The sequence below is a fragment of the Lupinus angustifolius genome, chromosome LG10 (assembly GCF_001865875.1).
Source record: "Lupinus angustifolius cultivar Tanjil chromosome LG10, LupAngTanjil_v1.0, whole genome shotgun sequence".
Taxonomy (NCBI): Eukaryota; Viridiplantae; Streptophyta; class Magnoliopsida; order Fabales; family Fabaceae; genus Lupinus; species Lupinus angustifolius.
Genome location: NC_032018.1, coordinates 514448 through 532033, shown reverse-complemented (window position 1 = coordinate 532033; position 17586 = coordinate 514448). Strand labels below are relative to the sequence as shown.

At 29.9% G+C, this 17586-nt stretch overlaps 2 protein-coding genes and 1 long non-coding RNA gene across 3 annotated transcripts; all 3 read left to right on the top strand.

Annotated features, from left to right (window-relative positions):
- LOC109358414 lies at positions 1995–11168 on the top strand. Its single transcript, XR_002108961.1, has 3 exons — positions 1995–2422; positions 9366–9371; positions 11158–11168. It is a non-coding gene; the product is annotated as an uncharacterized LOC109358414 (long non-coding RNA).
- LOC109358412 (scarecrow-like protein 11) lies at positions 2418–4614 on the top strand. The gene has a single exon (XM_019602617.1). It carries the CDS (start codon positions 2505–2507, stop codon positions 4455–4457), a length of 1953 nt encoding a protein of 650 aa, XP_019458162.1. The 5' UTR covers positions 2418–2504; the 3' UTR covers positions 4458–4614.
- LOC109358413 lies at positions 12545–17586 on the top strand. The gene is made up of 2 exons (XM_019602618.1): positions 12545–13158; positions 16778–17586. The coding sequence occupies exons 1-2, from the start codon at positions 12545–12547 to the stop codon at positions 17436–17438; spliced, it is 1275 nt and encodes a 424-aa protein (XP_019458163.1). The 3' UTR covers positions 17439–17586.

Genomic DNA, 17586 nt, shown 5'->3' with positions numbered 1-17586 from the left:
GTGAAGGATTATGCGTTGGATAATGGAAGAGATAAGATATCATCTCTTATGATATATTTTCATTGAAAGATAATATCATATATCATAAATATTTAAAGAATAACACCCAACATTTCTTCTTTATGTGATATTTTCATATTATAATTGTATTGTTCACTCATTTATCTTGCATATTGAATATGAAAAGAAGTTTCATAATGATAAATAAAAAGTGACTAGTCCATACAAACTACATAGCAAGATAAATACAGTGTACTATATAATTATAATGGATACTACAAATTCATATAATAATAGTATAAGAAAAACATAATGATGTTGGATATTCGCTATTCATGACAATGATTGTTATGGAAACAACGCTATTAGTGGCAAAAATGATGGTGATGAGAAAAGGGACAAGTGGTAATTGATGATTTTTTTTGTGTAATTTTTATTTTATAATTTAGTGTCATAGACAAACTCTGGTCCACTGATTCAGCAAGAGGGAAAAAAGAGTTTTGTGTGGTGCATTATTAGCACTTTAGAAATCAAACAAAAGATTTTTCTAATGTTGTGTGGTGCATTATTATTATTGTTATTTTAAATCAAACACACCCTTATTTTAATGCATTATTAGTATAATATTTCACACAATTAGCCAATTAATTTTTAAAATAATTATGGTGAAATCAAATATTTTTAATAACTTGATAATACGTTATTGCATAATATATATCATTTGGTCCATTAACTTTTACACTTGGCCTATTAATACTTCAACAAGCGAGATGGGGTGGTAATAAAATTTGCATAACTTTTAGCCATAGAGATTTTTAAAATGTCTCGAACCTTAAAGTAATGGTGAGTGTTTGTTTCATGTCTTTTTCTCAAAGTCATGTCTTCAGTCAAAATTAGAGTATTTGGAGGATTAGTCAATAATCTTTGAGATTGTATGGTGCAGAAATGATTATTTATGGAATTAAGTTCAAAAGCAGAAGCAAAACAAAGAGAAAGTAAATTAGTCCCCTCAAAAACTTGTCCTAGGGGGTATGTATCTGATTGAATCTTTCAATGCATGAAAACATTAAACAATGCCGTTGAAGTTTAAGGTGTGTGACAACGAAAACCTCTAATTTACAAATTATTATAGAAAATATTAAAGATAGTCGACGATCAACAAATAATAAAATAGTCTCTTACCCTCTCTTTGGTTAAGTTGTTGTTGAAAATTCCATTATGGAACTGAGAAAAACGTAATAAGGTATGTGAAATGGTGCCAACTATATATACAAGATATTTATATCACAATCTACCATAAAACTAACATGTTTAATGCAGCATTACTTATAGGATGTGGTAAAATGACTTGAGGGTCAAGGATTCATTTTTATTGGCCCTTCACTCACGGATTTGAAGATTAGAGATAACGCAGTGAGTGCCAAGAGAGATTGACTATTATTAATTTATGTTCATAGAAAAATCAGAAAATTCTTCTAGTTTAACATTCAACAAGTAAACGTTTTAATTTTATCCTGTGCCATATAATGTAAAATTAAAATTTAACTCTAAGCATAGGAGAAAAACTTTCTCATAATAGAACAATATATATGACAATGGGGTGGGTAGTTATATATTACTCATGCTTGTATCTACACTTCTTTGTGGTTACCCATATATACGAGTAGTGGGTATTCACTACTTTCCAACTTTAATTATATTTTATAATAATAGATATATAAATAATCATTACATATATAATATACATATATATGATGATAAATTTATCACAGTTTAATTACTAAAATTATTATTGAACAATAAAATAGATTATATAATCTTAAATTAATAAAAATTATAATTTATATATAGAAAATTTATTAAATAAATATATGAGTATACCATATACGATGAATGCTGCTATTGTTGTTAAGTTTTTTAATTTCAAAATAAGTAACACTTTTTTTCTTCTTTTCTTTATGAAATGGACCTATTATTAAGAGGTTCATTGAACTTTGACCTAATAAATAAATTCTAAAAGCGGGCACGGCGGCTGTAGTACTCTTTCAGAGAAGTTTCCTTATCCCAAAAATTAAATTATTTATAAACTCATAAGATAAGAACACTATGACCCTAAATCATGAAATAACTGCCTCATTACTTATCACCTGAATTTGTCTTCAGAGTTTCCAAGGTACAACATAAACAATACTTGGTTTTTATCCCTAGTTAATTTCAACGTTTACTATAGTACTTTTTTATGTTCTATGTACTTTCATTAATATTTCTTCCTTTATGGTCATGCTATTATATACTATGATTATTACCCAAAGTTAAGGATCGAGACTGTAAGAGCATTTACTTAGATCTATGAATATTGGTTGTTACCATCATCATTAATAACTAGGTGGTGTTCTCACTTTGTTCATTTATTCTTGTTCTTGTTCTTCCAAAACAATCTTGTGATAGATCTCTTGAACAAAAAAGTGATTTTTTTGGGTCCAATTCTAGTATTAGCATTCAATATGTTTTCTGCAAATTCCCTTTTGGAAAATATTCCTGCTCAGTTGAAAGAATTCTTAGTTGAAGAAGATTCAACCTCTCCTTCTTCTGTGACAAGCTCAGTTGAAGAATACACAAAATATTCCAATCCCATACTAAGATACATAAATGACATTCTCATGGGTGAGGAAGATAACTTGGAGAACAAACCCTGCATGTTGCAGGAATGTTTGAGACTCCAAGCTGCTGAAAAATCATTCTATGATGTGCTTGGACATAACTATCCTTCATCACACAACCAAATCCGTGGCTTTTTCAATGATGATGATGATGGTAACAATGGTTGCAGTGTTAGTTTTGAGAGCAATAGTACTAGCTACATCACTGATAACTCATATGAGTCTGAAAGGATCAACACTGCTGATGAATTTGAATCTTATTTGCTTGATAATCCTTTAGTTGATACCTCAGAAAACACCAATGATGTAGATGTAGCTCCTGATCCATCACAAGCTGCTAAGAGGAATGCGATTCGGCCGCAGAACAAGGCGGTTTTGATCGGAGAGAATGCTGTGCAAAGGGTAAAGAGAAGCCATCAGGTGGATGGTAATTCACATGAAGAAAATGAAAGAGGAAGCAAGATATCAGCGGTTTTTTCTGACAATTCAGAGCCACTAGAGCTCTTGGATGAGGTGCTGCGAGTTCAGATTGGAGGAAGGCATTCTTGTACTGCAGGTGAAACATCATCAGAAAATGAGACATTCAAGCCGAATGTCGTTGATTCGGGAGGAGGATCGATCGGAAAGGCGGCGACACGTTCGAAGAAAGGGACTAATACGGAGACAACAACAGGGGTAGATTTATGGACTCTGCTAACTCAATGTGCACAAGCTGTTGCAAGCTATGATCAAAGAAATGCAAATGAGCTATTAAATCAGATAAGGCAACACTCTTCCCCATTTGGTGATGGACTACAGCGGTTATCTCATTACTTTGCCATTGGCCTTGAGACACGGTTGGCCGCCGGAACGCCGTCGTATACGCCTTTTGATATGGTAACTGCTGCAGATATGTTGAAAGCTTATAAGCTACAAGTCCAAGTGTTTCCTTTGCAGAGAATGTCAAATTTATTGACAACAAGAAAAATTGTGGACCTAGTCAAGAATGAAGGCACCCTTCACATTATTGATTTCGGCATTTCCTATGGTTTCCAGTGGCCTTGCCTCATCAAACATCTGTCGCAACGACGCGGCGGATCGCCGAAGGTTCGTATGACCGGAATTGATTTTCCTCAGCCCGGATTTCGCCCTGCTGAAAGGCTTCAAGAGACGGGGCAGCGCCTTGAGAATTACTGCAAGAGGCACAATGTTCCATTTGAGTACAATTGCATAGCACAAAAATGGGAAACTATAAGACTTGAAGATCTCAAAATAGATAAGACTGAGGTAACTGTTGTTAACTGTTTGTACAGGATGAAGAATCTGCCTGATGAAACTGTTTCAGTGAACTCTGCTAGAGATGCTTTGTTGAAGTTGTTCAGGAAGATTAATCCAAACATCTTCATCCATGGGGTAGTGAATGGAACATATAGTGCACCATTTTTCCTAACAAGGTTCAGGGAGACACTTTTCCACTTTTCATCACTGTTTGATATGTTTGAGGCTAATGTGGATCGTGAAGATACCGAAAGGGTGATACTTGAGAAAGGATTGTTTGGAAGGGATGCTATCAATGTCATAGCTTGTGAGGGGGCAGAAAGGGTTGAAAGGCCAGAAACATATAAGCAATGGCAGGTTAGGAACCTGAGAGCAGGGTTTAAGCAACTTAGATTGGATCCAGAATTGGTGAATGAAGCTAAAGAAATGGTGAAGAGTGAATATCATAAAGATTTTGTAGTGGATGAGAATGGAAAATGGGTTTTGCTGGGATGGAAAGGGCGTATTCTTAATGCTGTTTCTGCTTGGATTCCTGCTTAAGTAACATAGAAAATGTGTTTTCATATTTGTAATGCACTCCTAAGTTGTGTTTGATAGATGTAACAGAACCAGTAGAAACAAACCATATATGATATTTATGTTGCATGTTTCACTTATTTTATGAATAGAACAACACAAGTGGGTTAAAAATGCATCATTTTTAAGTTTCACATTTTAGTGGAACAAAGGGAACAGAATCATCTATTCTGTCCATGCCAAACACCACTTAAGGCCATTAGAAAATTTGCAATAAGCTTCTTTTTTGAACAAAATTCCCTCCACTTGTGTTTATAGATTTGTATTGATGTTCAATTCACTTCCTAGCTAGTATAATATGGCACATTCTGTTCTTTGATAAAGTATAAGTTTACCGATGAACATAAAAGTACTATATCACAATATTTCAAGCCTTAAATATGATTTTGGTCTTTACTTCATGGGTTAATACTCCAAAAAAGGCTAGCCCAATTTTACAGGCCTACGTGTTCCTTGAAGAAGCTACGTGATTCATTTATGTTTGCGCCACGTATATAAAAAGTGGTGGTTATGTGTCATCATCACAACCACAAATATGATTCATAGTTTCTTCCAGAACAAGCCACACAAACACACAATTAGAAATTGGTAAATAAATACACAACACATTGCTTAAGAAGCTACTTTAACTTGTTCTGTCACTACTCACTAATACTTATCTTCCACTTTGCTCCACTACCCTCTCTACTTTATTATTATTTTATTATTATTATTTGTTACTTGAGGACATGATGAGTGGTGGAATTGATGCACAAGAGATAATAAACGGCGGTGGCTGTTCGACGCCGAAGCGGTGGGAGTGCCGTATACCCACGTCGTTAGTGCCACCACCGCCACCAAAGAAGAAACCTTTTTCGTTTGGGAAGAAAAGGGGCCCACCTAAGAATGGTTATTTTCAGCCCCCTGATCTTGAAGAGGTCTTCTTTGTTATTTCTTCAACTTCTAGTGCTTCTAATTAATTAATTAATTTCTCAAATGGTGGCACTTTTTTTGCATTTTAGTCCCTTCATTTGCCACCTACTCCATCTCAGAATTTCAATATTCTCTTCACATTTTGAAAGACAAGGCCTAGAATATATATGCTGCATTCATAGTGTAGTAGTGCCTTCCCTGTATGCATATAAAATGTATTTATTTTGGGATTTAATATTTTGTGCTTGTATAAGGTAATATATGTACTATGTAGAGTGTACTCGTCAAAAATATATTATAAATGTAGTGTTTTTATTTTATGCGTCTTTCATGATAAACAGCCATTTTTAAAAGAATTTATTGTTTTTTCTAGTTTATTTGTATAAATAGTGAAAAGAAAGCCATGGAATACTTTCTTCATACGCACTTAGTTCGTTATGATCTTTATGCATTTGTAATCAATTGAATCATTATTTATTCTTTGTTGGATTTTGTAATTCAATATCTTGTTGGTTTAAATATTTGGATATAATTAGTATATTATCCAATTAAAGTCAATAACATTTACATTTTGAATGATGCAGAAATGTAGTGAATATATAATTTTCTTTTATATGCATCTCTTGTGCTGGTTTTGATGATAAGTTATTTTAGAGATATAAAATTTTATGAGTTTTTTTTACAAGACAAGCTTTATAATTTAGTTACTATTCAATAACTACTTATGCGATAGTGAATGGATTATCCATCTTGAAATGGATTAATATCTTATAGATATGATGAAGAAATTTTTTTATTATACTACAAAAAGAAAAAAATCGACAACTACATATATACTACTAGAATTATTCAGAATATTATTATCATTATATTTTTAAATTTTTTTAAGTTGAATGTAACATCTATTCCGCATAAGGATTAATACACATCCAATCTAATATTTTATTTCTTATCCAATCTAATATTTTATTTCTTTTTCTTTTAAAGAGATATGATGATTAAACATGAACATAGAATGATATAATAATAGTGAGCATTGTTAATGAGTTGGCTGAAATAACAATACCGATGAGGTTGATATAAGTTGTCCTTTAGTGTTTCCTGGCCTATTCTAGAGGTGAACACAACCCTCTAGACCCGGCCGGCCCGAGTTCAGCAAGTATGACTCAACTTAATATGTTTTATGATTACCGACTTATCATGTTTATGTGTCTTTATTCAAATGTGTATATAATAATGAAATTTTTTTTGTTAAAAATATTATTGATTTTCTAATTTTTTATATATAATATATTAGTTATATATGTTATAGCTCCTATATTTTAGTATTATTTATGAATATGCAAATATGTATAGCTATAAAGCATCAAACTTATTTATTTGAAAGATAAATAAATTATAAATATGAAATTTTTAATATTGTTAAAGTGTTTTGTTGATATTTCTTAAACACCAAAACTATTATACAAGATCATTTTAAAAGAGGGGAAAATGAGAAAAATATAACACCTATCAATTGAGTAGAAGAGATAAACATATATATACTACTTAATCTATTAAATGGATTTTTAGTGAGAGAAAAAAAAAACATATCTATTGCATTAGAGAATGATGATGAAATGAATATGCATAATGCTTTTTTTTTGTTATTGCATAGAGTTTAAAGGGATTATTATTATTATTATTCACTATTAAATGATTTCTTATGATAATATGGTATTTATTTTGTATTTAATATTTAAAAAAAAAATATGTTTCTGATTTAGAACTTTATAATATCAATTATGATCAATTTTATGGTTTTATATATCTCAAACATATCATATTTTATGTTTTAAATAATATACATATTAATGTATGAATGATTTCATACCATCCCAACTAGAAAGCCAATGCCCTAACCCTAGAAGTGTTACTGATGCCATCGCAACTGAGGCAAAAAGGAATAAGAAAAAGAAGCCACCAAGTAGGTTTGAATATAAGTGCCACAAAAGAGTAGAGGAAACAAATGTGGGAAAATAACAAATAATGATAGCAGCTCATATGAAGATGAAGACGTTAATGAAATAACCTTACCAAGTATATGACAGATGAGTTGATTTCACTATGTACTTCATCTGGTTCTGTGTGAGAGAGATAATGAAAAAAATATTCCATTATTTAACATGAATATTCAGTTTTCCTATGTTGGGTTGAATTTAGGGTTGGAGTTCTCAAACTTGGAAACATTTAAAAAAACATATGAAGGATTATGTTATCCAAGAAATGATGTCGCCAATTGCATCAAAGTCTCTATCTTAAATTTTCCTATACTTTCTTCCTCACTATTTTGAAGGGAATAAAGTTTTTTGCTCAAGTTTTGAACATCATATGTAATTTCACCATTAATAATAGAAAATGTTCAGACTTCTACCAGTAAAAATTTAGGAATAATAAAAAATGAAAGAAACTTTCATCAGTAGAAATTTGAGTTATTTCAGTATATTATTTGTATATTTTGTTATCATAAAAGTTAGTTAGAGTTAGTTGTAATCTGGAAGATATAAATAACACTTACCTTTTTAAAGATGTAATGGTTGTTGTAATTGATATTCAATACATTTTCAATACAACTTAGTTCATTCTTCTTAATAATTCATATTTATCTCAAACGTATCTTTTTTTTCTTCTTCATTTTTTCTCTATTTTCTGCAACTGCATTTGATGTACATATTGTTTCTCTTTTGCTGGCTGGTTAGTGTATTTAGTGGTCTTGGATTAACGCCTCATATAAAAAGTACTTCTCTTTTTCTCTGAATCTATTCTGTGTTCAATGAAAGTGGAATTAGATCCCCTAATTATTGTCTTAATTGTAAATTAAAAAATGTTGATTGAACCAACTAACCCAATTTTAAAATTCGGTTCATTTTAAGCAGTTTTGTCTTTATATTAACCAATCTGTCATTTGTCAACTAGCAAATACTGATAATTTCTATATTAAAAGATTTTAACGTCCTCATCAAATATACTTGGTTTCTTTCTTTGTTATCTCATGTTATATAAAATGAGATCATTATAGCGTTTGTAGTTGGATTCAAATAACCAACTTCCATTTTAGAGGACAAGTTTCTAAAATTATTTTAACTAACTTTAACTACAAATATATTTAGCAATTACAGAAATAAGACCATAATTATATGTGATTCAATATATTGTTACCCGATTTTCGGTTAGAAGACTGACTTTGCGACTGACACTAATCATGGTTATAGTAACGTTATATAAATATCATGGGTTGTTATAAGTAACTTTGATATGAAATATGAGAATAGCAAAAGGGAGCCCATAATACAAAGGTGTCAAACAAGGTTCAATTATAATCCAAAAATAAAAATTGGATAAATATGGTATTATTTCTGTGTCCAAATCCAAGTCATTCAAAGTTTTCCTTTCTTATTACTTTGACATCTTGATGACAGCCCCAACCCAGCTAAATGAGGACCCCACCTTTTTTCTTATTTTTTTTTCCTAAAGAATAGAACATAACAAATTAAGATTCCAATTTTGCTTTTACTTAAATCAATGAAACTATTTTTTGTAATAATTAGGAAAATTGCTAAGTGAAACTTGGCAAGTGTTATATCAAAGTGATGATGTAATTTTATGTAAAAATCATTTAAAAAAAAACAGAAGTATGGATTGTAATGAACATTCAAAAACTCACTAGTGGTGCAGTACATTTAGTAGAAGAAATAAGAATAGTTAAACAGGAACAATGATCATACGTCTCAAAAAATTATATCTCTATGATCCAAGTCAGTCAAATTATACAAAATAATATAAAAAAATGTTTTTTGTTTTTATAATTTTTTCATATTAAATAGGTGACAACATTTAATTAGATCAAGACACAGAAAATAAGATAAGTAATCTTCCTTAGTTAAGCTTAACTTAAGTTCTATCCACTAGTAATATGAATAGAGTGATGTTTCCAAACTTTCAACTTCCCTTTATTTAATAAAAAATCTTACATCAATTCATATATACTATGTACATGAGGATCCATCCGTACAAGTTTTGGCCCATTTCAAGAGAAGATAAATGAAATTTAAAAAGCAATATTATTTGAAGTAAAAACATTTTTCAATAATTCATATTTATCTCAAACGTATCTTTTTTTTCTTCTTCATTTTTTCTCTATTTTCTGCAACTGCATTTGATGTACATATTGTTTCTCTTTTGCTGGCTGGTTAGTGTATTTAGTGGTCTTGGATTAACGCCTCATATAAAAAGTACTTCTCTTTTTCTCTGAATCTATTCTGTGTTCAATGAAAGTGGAATTAGATCCCCTAATTATTGTCTTAATTGTAAATTAAAAAATGTTGATTGAACCAACTAACCCAATTTTAAAATTCGGTTCATTTTAAGCAGTTTTGTCTTTATATTAACCAATCTGTCATTTGTCAACTAGCAAATACTGATAATTTCTATATTAAAAGATTTTAACGTCCTCATCAAATATACTTGGTTTCTTTCTTTGTTATCTCATGTTATATAAAATGAGATCATTATAGCGTTTGTAGTTGGATTCAAATAACCAACTTCCATTTTAGAGGACAAGTTTCTAAAATTATTTTAACTAACTTTAACTACAAATATATTTAGCAATTACAGAAATAAGACCATAATTATATGTGATTCAATATATTGTTACCCGATTTTCGGTTAGAAGACTGACTTTGCGACTGACACTAATCATGGTTATAGTAACGTTATATAAATATCATGGGTTGTTATAAGTAACTTTGATATGAAATATGAGAATAGCAAAAGGGAGCCCATAATACAAAGGTGTCAAACAAGGTTCAATTATAATCCAAAAATAAAAATTGGATAAATATGGTATTATTTCTGTGTCCAAATCCAAGTCATTCAAAGTTTTCCTTTCTTATTACTTTGACATCTTGATGACAGCCCCAACCCAGCTAAATGAGGACCCCACCTTTTTTCTTATTTTTTTTTCCTAAAGAATAGAACATAACAAATTAAGATTCCAATTTTGCTTTTACTTAAATCAATGAAACTATTTTTTGTAATAATTAGGAAAATTGCTAAGTGAAACTTGGCAAGTGTTATATCAAAGTGATGATGTAATTTTATGTAAAAATCATTTAAAAAAAAACAGAAGTATGGATTGTAATGAACATTCAAAAACTCACTAGTGGTGCAGTACATTTAGTAGAAGAAATAAGAATAGTTAAACAGGAACAATGATCATACGTCTCAAAAAATTATATCTCTATGATCCAAGTCAGTCAAATTATACAAAATAATATAAAAAAATGTTTTTTGTTTTTATAATTTTTTCATATTAAATAGGTGACAACATTTAATTAGATCAAGACACAGAAAATAAGATAAGTAATCTTCCTTAGTTAAGCTTAACTTAAGTTCTATCCACTAGTAATATGAATAGAGTGATGTTTCCAAACTTTCAACTTCCCTTTATTTAATAAAAAATCTTACATCAATTCATATATACTATGTACATGAGGATCCATCCGTACAAGTTTTGGCCCATTTCAAGAGAAGATAAATGAAATTTAAAAAGCAATATTATTTGAAGTAAAAACATTTTTCCTCGTTCGAAGAATGCGAGAGGACATCTTCTTCACTTTGACCTGAACTCTAATAACAAATATTGATATGAAATGAATCATTTAGGTTATGCTTTAAACTTGCTAGTTTTACTAAACAAAACTAGCTTGTAAAGCAAAAGTTCAAATAAAGGGAAATACCCTCAATTCCCCACCCCTCGAATAAGAAAAAAAAATGTTTGTTTATTAATTGAAATTCTAATCTTTCCTTGATGTATTGTTTTTATTAAGATTGAATGAAAACCTCATTAAATTATTGACTTTGTTTGCACCTTTCACGGTCCAAGAGAACTACATGTTTGATTCCATTTAAGTAAGAATCTGGGTTCGAATCTTGTGGATGAAAAAATGTCTGATGAGAAACCAAAAATATTCATTTTCCAAGAGAGAAAATATCCCATACAATATTTTCAATTCAATCTATTTTCCCCCTTCTCTAATGAGACCAATCCCCTTACTCTACTTCTTATACTAAAAGTGGTTGGTGTTTCTTTTCCAAGTAAATGTTGCTCTCTATTCCATTACAATCTTTATTAAATCAACCTCAAATAATAAAACCTTTTATTAGCTGGAATATAAACAAATTATCCAGTACAAAAAAAATATATATTATATTAATTAAAAAATTAAATATTTATTATTTTTTCTATGATTACTTTAAAATCATTAATATATGAAATATGATTTATCACATCAAATACTTATGGAATACTAATAATTCATGTCAATACATAAGTTTTGAATATAAATCAAACTTATTCATGTCAATACATAAGTTTTGAACATAAATCAAGCTTATTCATGTCAATGCTTCCCGTCTTGAAAAAGAAAATCATTTATGATGAAATGATAAGAAAGAAATCCATTCTTACAAACCAGCTGTATAAATAAAATTATTGTGTGCTTCATGCTAGTGGTATTTTTTCTCAGCATACCACCTTATATATAAAAAAGTTTCTTTAAATAATTTTATATATTAATAACTTTCTTCCTAATAATAGAGAGAAATAAATATAATAGTAAAAAAATGAAATTTCTAGAACGCCTTTTCTTCCTAAAACAAAGAAAAGCTGAAATTATAATGGAAAATGGTTATGCTAGAAAAGTTCCATCCAATTCCTATATGTATCCTAATCCTACATCACATTTATATGTACCACTATTACTTCGTTTTACAGAATTTCTTATTTCATATATATTGAACCAATTAAATATTTACATATAAATAAATAAAAAATTTAAAAATAAAAAACAACATTTTATATGAGTGAAGATCCATTTTAAAGAAATATAATAGTTTAGATCTACTCATTAATTTAAATTATTAGATTTTCATAGAATTAACGACTTATACGTGAAGTACGTTTAAAAATTTACTTGTAGAGTAAGTGAGTCTTCTACTTTTTTATATTATTTATTAAAATGGATATCTTAAAAAATAAATGATGTATGTAACTTTTATATGAACGTGAATGTGTTGTATCGGCGAGAGTATAATCTATAATGGACCCTTGTCCCTTTGTGCGTGTAATCGTAGAGTCACTAGCTCTTAAACCTTCATCGGTTAATTCCGGTGGTGGCATTCACTCTTCCACCACACCTTGTTTCTGCAAAATTAACATCAATGATTTTCCTTCTCAAACCGTTATTCTCCCTCTTACCTCTTCCTCCTCCGACACTACCCCTGAAATCACCACCTCCGCCCCCGGCTTCCACCTCGATTCCTCTTCCATCCGCCGTCTCTCCGCCAAGCCCCTAACACTCACCATCTCCGTCTACAATAGCACCATGGACCGCATGTGTGGCTTCACTTCACCCAAGTTGCTTGACCGTGTTACTATCACCATTACTGACTTAACGAGTTCGGTGTCTCAGTGCCGTACGTTCCATAAAGGTTGGGTTCATGTTGGGAAGAATAGGAATAAGGTTGGTGATGAAGCTGATAAGGGTTCGACGATGATTCATCTTGTGGTCCGGTCTGAACCGGATCCTCGGTTTGTTTTTCAGTTCGATGGTGAACCGGAGTGTAGCCCAGTGGTTTTCCAGATTCAAGAGAATAATATCAGACAACCAGTTTTCAGTTGCAAGTTCAGTGCAGATCGCAACTATAGACTCCGGTCAGTTCATATTATTCATTTTAGATTATTATCTTATTTCATTCATTTTGTTTTTTTATATGTTGGATTTCACAACTTTGATTTTATGATATAAAATTTAGATGACTTTAAAATCTATATACCGGCTGTGTAAAGTTTTTTACATTGTTAGTATATCATTCATTATTGATTTGTAATACTTTTGTTTGAAAGTTAATCATAACTAGCATATGAATAATGAAAATTTGCTCACAATATTAAAAACACTTAGACAATCAGTATATTTATATTAAATCCAATTTAGATACTCAATGATATGATATGAATCACAAATTTGTTAGTGTAATTTTGTTACATCAGGTATATTTTTCACACAATTGTTTGCTATTGTGTAAATTTGTACTTAACTACAACTTCCAACAGCAATCTTAATTTAAATCTATTTTATGTTTGATATATAAGCTAGTATACTTTTTTGCACCCGGCCAACCATCACCCAATCAATAATAATATTATGATGAATACCCAATTAATTATTATTAGAGTCAAATATTTGTAATGATTATTGATATACATATATGTTTATATGAAGAGAAGGAAACTTTAAATTAATTTATTTCAAAATATTAACTTTAATATATATGATATATGTTATATTCATATTTTAATAATATGAAAAGTGAATGTATATATATAACACAATAGCTAATGGATTGAATTGTATTTTTTTTAACCCAAAAAATGTTATTGAAAAGTGAGTCCAACTTTACTTATTTCAAAATTGACTCATCTATACTTAACTGATTTGGTTCAGGATCCAAATTTGCCAATAAAATAATAAGTTGAATAGATATCAAATTTGTTCATTTTATTACTGGCCTGTTAATTGGTTACCACGTACTTATTAATACATGTTAATACAATTAAAGAGTTTGAACTTTTTCTTTAGTATTTATCATGGTCAATTTTCGTTGTTGATTGAGGCCGGAGAAATAATTGGTTGAGTGGACAACGATGTAAATATATTAATGACATTGTTAATTGTTAATGTTCCTCTTGTTAAAATAACTTAACTTCTAGCTTTATTTTTAATAGAGAATACAATATAAGACTTTTATACATTGTTAATTTATTATTTGTTTCATTTTAAATCATTATTAACTGTTCAAAAAAGTAATAAAAAATAAATTGAATAATATACTGAATATATATAAATATTACACTTTTTTTTATATAGTCATTTTTTTAAAATACATTCATTAACATAGCATCATTCAAACTATTTAATAAATGTATTACTAAAAAAAAATTGATTTGATGTTTACTGTAATCAAAAGTTTTTCTAATGAAACATTCATAAATCTTACAATTTAAGCTTAAAGTGTTGTTGAAGAGTTTAAAAATGTCTTTTCATCTAAGTGAATAAGCCACTGCACAACCTTATACTATCTATACTCATCACTAAATTTCCCGATTTCCTTTTATTTTATTTTTCCTATTTTATTTCAACTACCATAGTATTCTGAATATGAATTTTACCTTGTAGAAGTCATTTTATGCTAGTTTCCTTTGTAGTAATCCAGAGATAGAAGTTTCATGCTAAAAACTCAAAGAAATTACTCTTGATTCAATTATTCTTTTGAGATTTTGCTTCATCTCATCAAATATTATAAGAGTATTAAAACATTTTAACCTATAATACTATTAAATAAGTTAATAGCTCAGAATTCGAAGTACTTTAATGAATGTACCATTATTATTATAAAAAAAGTTTGACTAAAATATAAATTAAATTAAACTATTTAATAAATGTATTACTAAAAAAATATCTGGCTACAATAAAAAAACAAAGCGAGGAGTTACACTATTTTAGCGAATGAAAATATTATTTTGTCCATTCAATTAAGGCTATTACATTTTAATCAAAAAGTCTGACCATAATAAAAACGAAAAAAAATGCCAAACTCATTTTAATTATACTGACAGAGAATAATAACTATTTTTGATGAATACAAAATATATATGTATATAATTCAACGGAAAACTATTATATTTGTGTTAAATAAAAAAAATTAATATTAATAATTTTATCTTATTTGAATAGCCAAGAACTAAAAGTATGTTCTTTTTCTAAAACATTTATGTGATCTATAAGTAACTTTTGATATTTTATTTATGGTAGTGGGATTCAAATTTTGTTATTATATACAAAAAAAAATTATTCTTATTTAAATGACTATATATATATCATTATCCATTCAATTACAAATTTCTATATAATTAAAAAGTCCGGCCTCGTTATAAGGTAACTAAAAGAAGGTCAAACTCTTGTTAATTATATAGAAAACGATAATAACGGCTAAAACTAAACATAAATATAATAACAAAATTTTCATATGCATAAATTATTAATAAAATTATTTAGGTTGTCAAATTTAGTTGGAGAAATAATATGGTAGGTTAATAATAGTGAAAAAAACTTGTTTGAATATATATTCAACATATCATTTTTGAAAATGAAAGCATTTAGATCATTTACATCAAAATTTTAATTAAATTAAATTTTAATATATCATCAATATTTTATTGATTATTTTTATATAAACATGTATTTAAGTATATTTCTCAATTATAATTGAAAGAATATGAGTGGTGAGGTTTTAGGCATGTGGGCTGACTTGTGGAGAGATGGTACCTAACCATCTTCACATGCCAAGTGGGCCTCACCTTATCAACCTCAATGTTCATTTTCATGTTTCGTTTTTTAGTTGACGTGATATAATATGATTAGTTTGAGACAGGGTTTAGGACAGCAGATCCTTGTCAGCTTAATTGTATCCTTTTGTGCTCGTTTCATTTGGTGGAAAATCATCAACTTCATTTCTTCGTTTCTTTCTCTCGTGAAAGAAACATGCAGATTGAAAACTGCTATCACCAAAGTTTCATTTTCTTAAGTCTGTTTACATGGGTTGCCAATTTTACTTTTGGAAAAAGTGTCCTTAACATTATTTGAGAAGCATCCTCGTTCCACTATTTAGTACACCTGCCTTCTTTGTCTAAGACATCATTGTGCTGTGTAGTTTTTGCTGAATTAACTGTTGAACAGGTTTTCTTTGGTTGAACAAAATCCATGACTCAGTTTTGAACCTTGCATTTTTTTAGCTCAACCTTCAGGTCCTTCACCAATTATTCTGCCCTTCAAAATTAACTCTACTGAATAAAATATGTTGCAGAACAAATAGTGTTTCATTACCTGCATAGCCATGTTTGGTCAAACTGCTAAACATAACTATCTTGGTCCTCCCCCCATGTGGCTGTATCTGGCTGCAATCTCAATATCTCATATAATTTATTATCTTAGCACCTTTGACATTCTTGTTAGGTTGTTATTACTTGTAAGTTGTCACATTAAATTAATGGAAAATTATATATGCTTCTTAAGTTAATCATATATCTCATTGTTCTATATAGTATCACTCATGCTTTGAAATAGTTGTCGTATTAAATCCGATATTATAATTTTTCATATATCTTTAAATTATTTATGTATTTTCTAGTACGAATATATCCTTATTGTATGGTATCTTGTATTACTGCATGTGTCATGATTTCTGAATTTGTTCCCCTATTGAAAATTTAGGTCTTTTCCCTCAGATTTCACCAACAATGAAAGTAGATGGAAAAAAAGTTTCACATGTATAAGAGAACGTCAAGGAAGGGAGAGAAAAGGTTGGATGATAATGGTTCATGATCTCTCAGGTTCACCAGTTGCAGCAGCTTCAATGGTCACCCCATTTGTCCCTTCTCATGGTTCAGACAGGGTATCAAGATCAAACCCAGGTGCATGGCTCATTCTACGTCCCAATGGTGCCACAGTGAGTAGTTGGAAACCATGGGGTCGTCTCGAAGCATGGAGAGAAAGAGGTCCTGTTGATGGCTTGGGCTACAAGTTTGAGCTTGTTACTGAGATCAACATTGGAATTCCCATTGCTGAAGCCACACTTAGTGTTAAAAAGGGTGGCCAATTCTGCATTGATTACCAGGTTATGAAGGATTCTGGACTTGGTTCAAGGTTACCAGGGAAAGGGTTTGTGATGGGTTCAAGTGTGGAAGGTGAAGGGAAAGTTAGTAAGCCTATTGTGCAAGTTGGTGCACACCATGTTACATGCATGGCTGATGCTGCTTTGTTCATTGCACTCTCTGCTGCTATTGATCTTAGCATGGATGCATGCCAGCTTTTCTCACATAAACTTAGGAAGGAGCTTTGCCATGATGAGGACAAAGATTCCTCCTATTCATAATTGATAATTGCTTTAAATGAATTCAATTATTGTTCTTGGATTTCAAGTTATGCATGAAATCTAGCTACTACTGCAGTGATAGCCAATGTGTTCATATTTGATAGATAGTGGGAGTTTTGGTTTGAGCATTGACATATACATACCTACA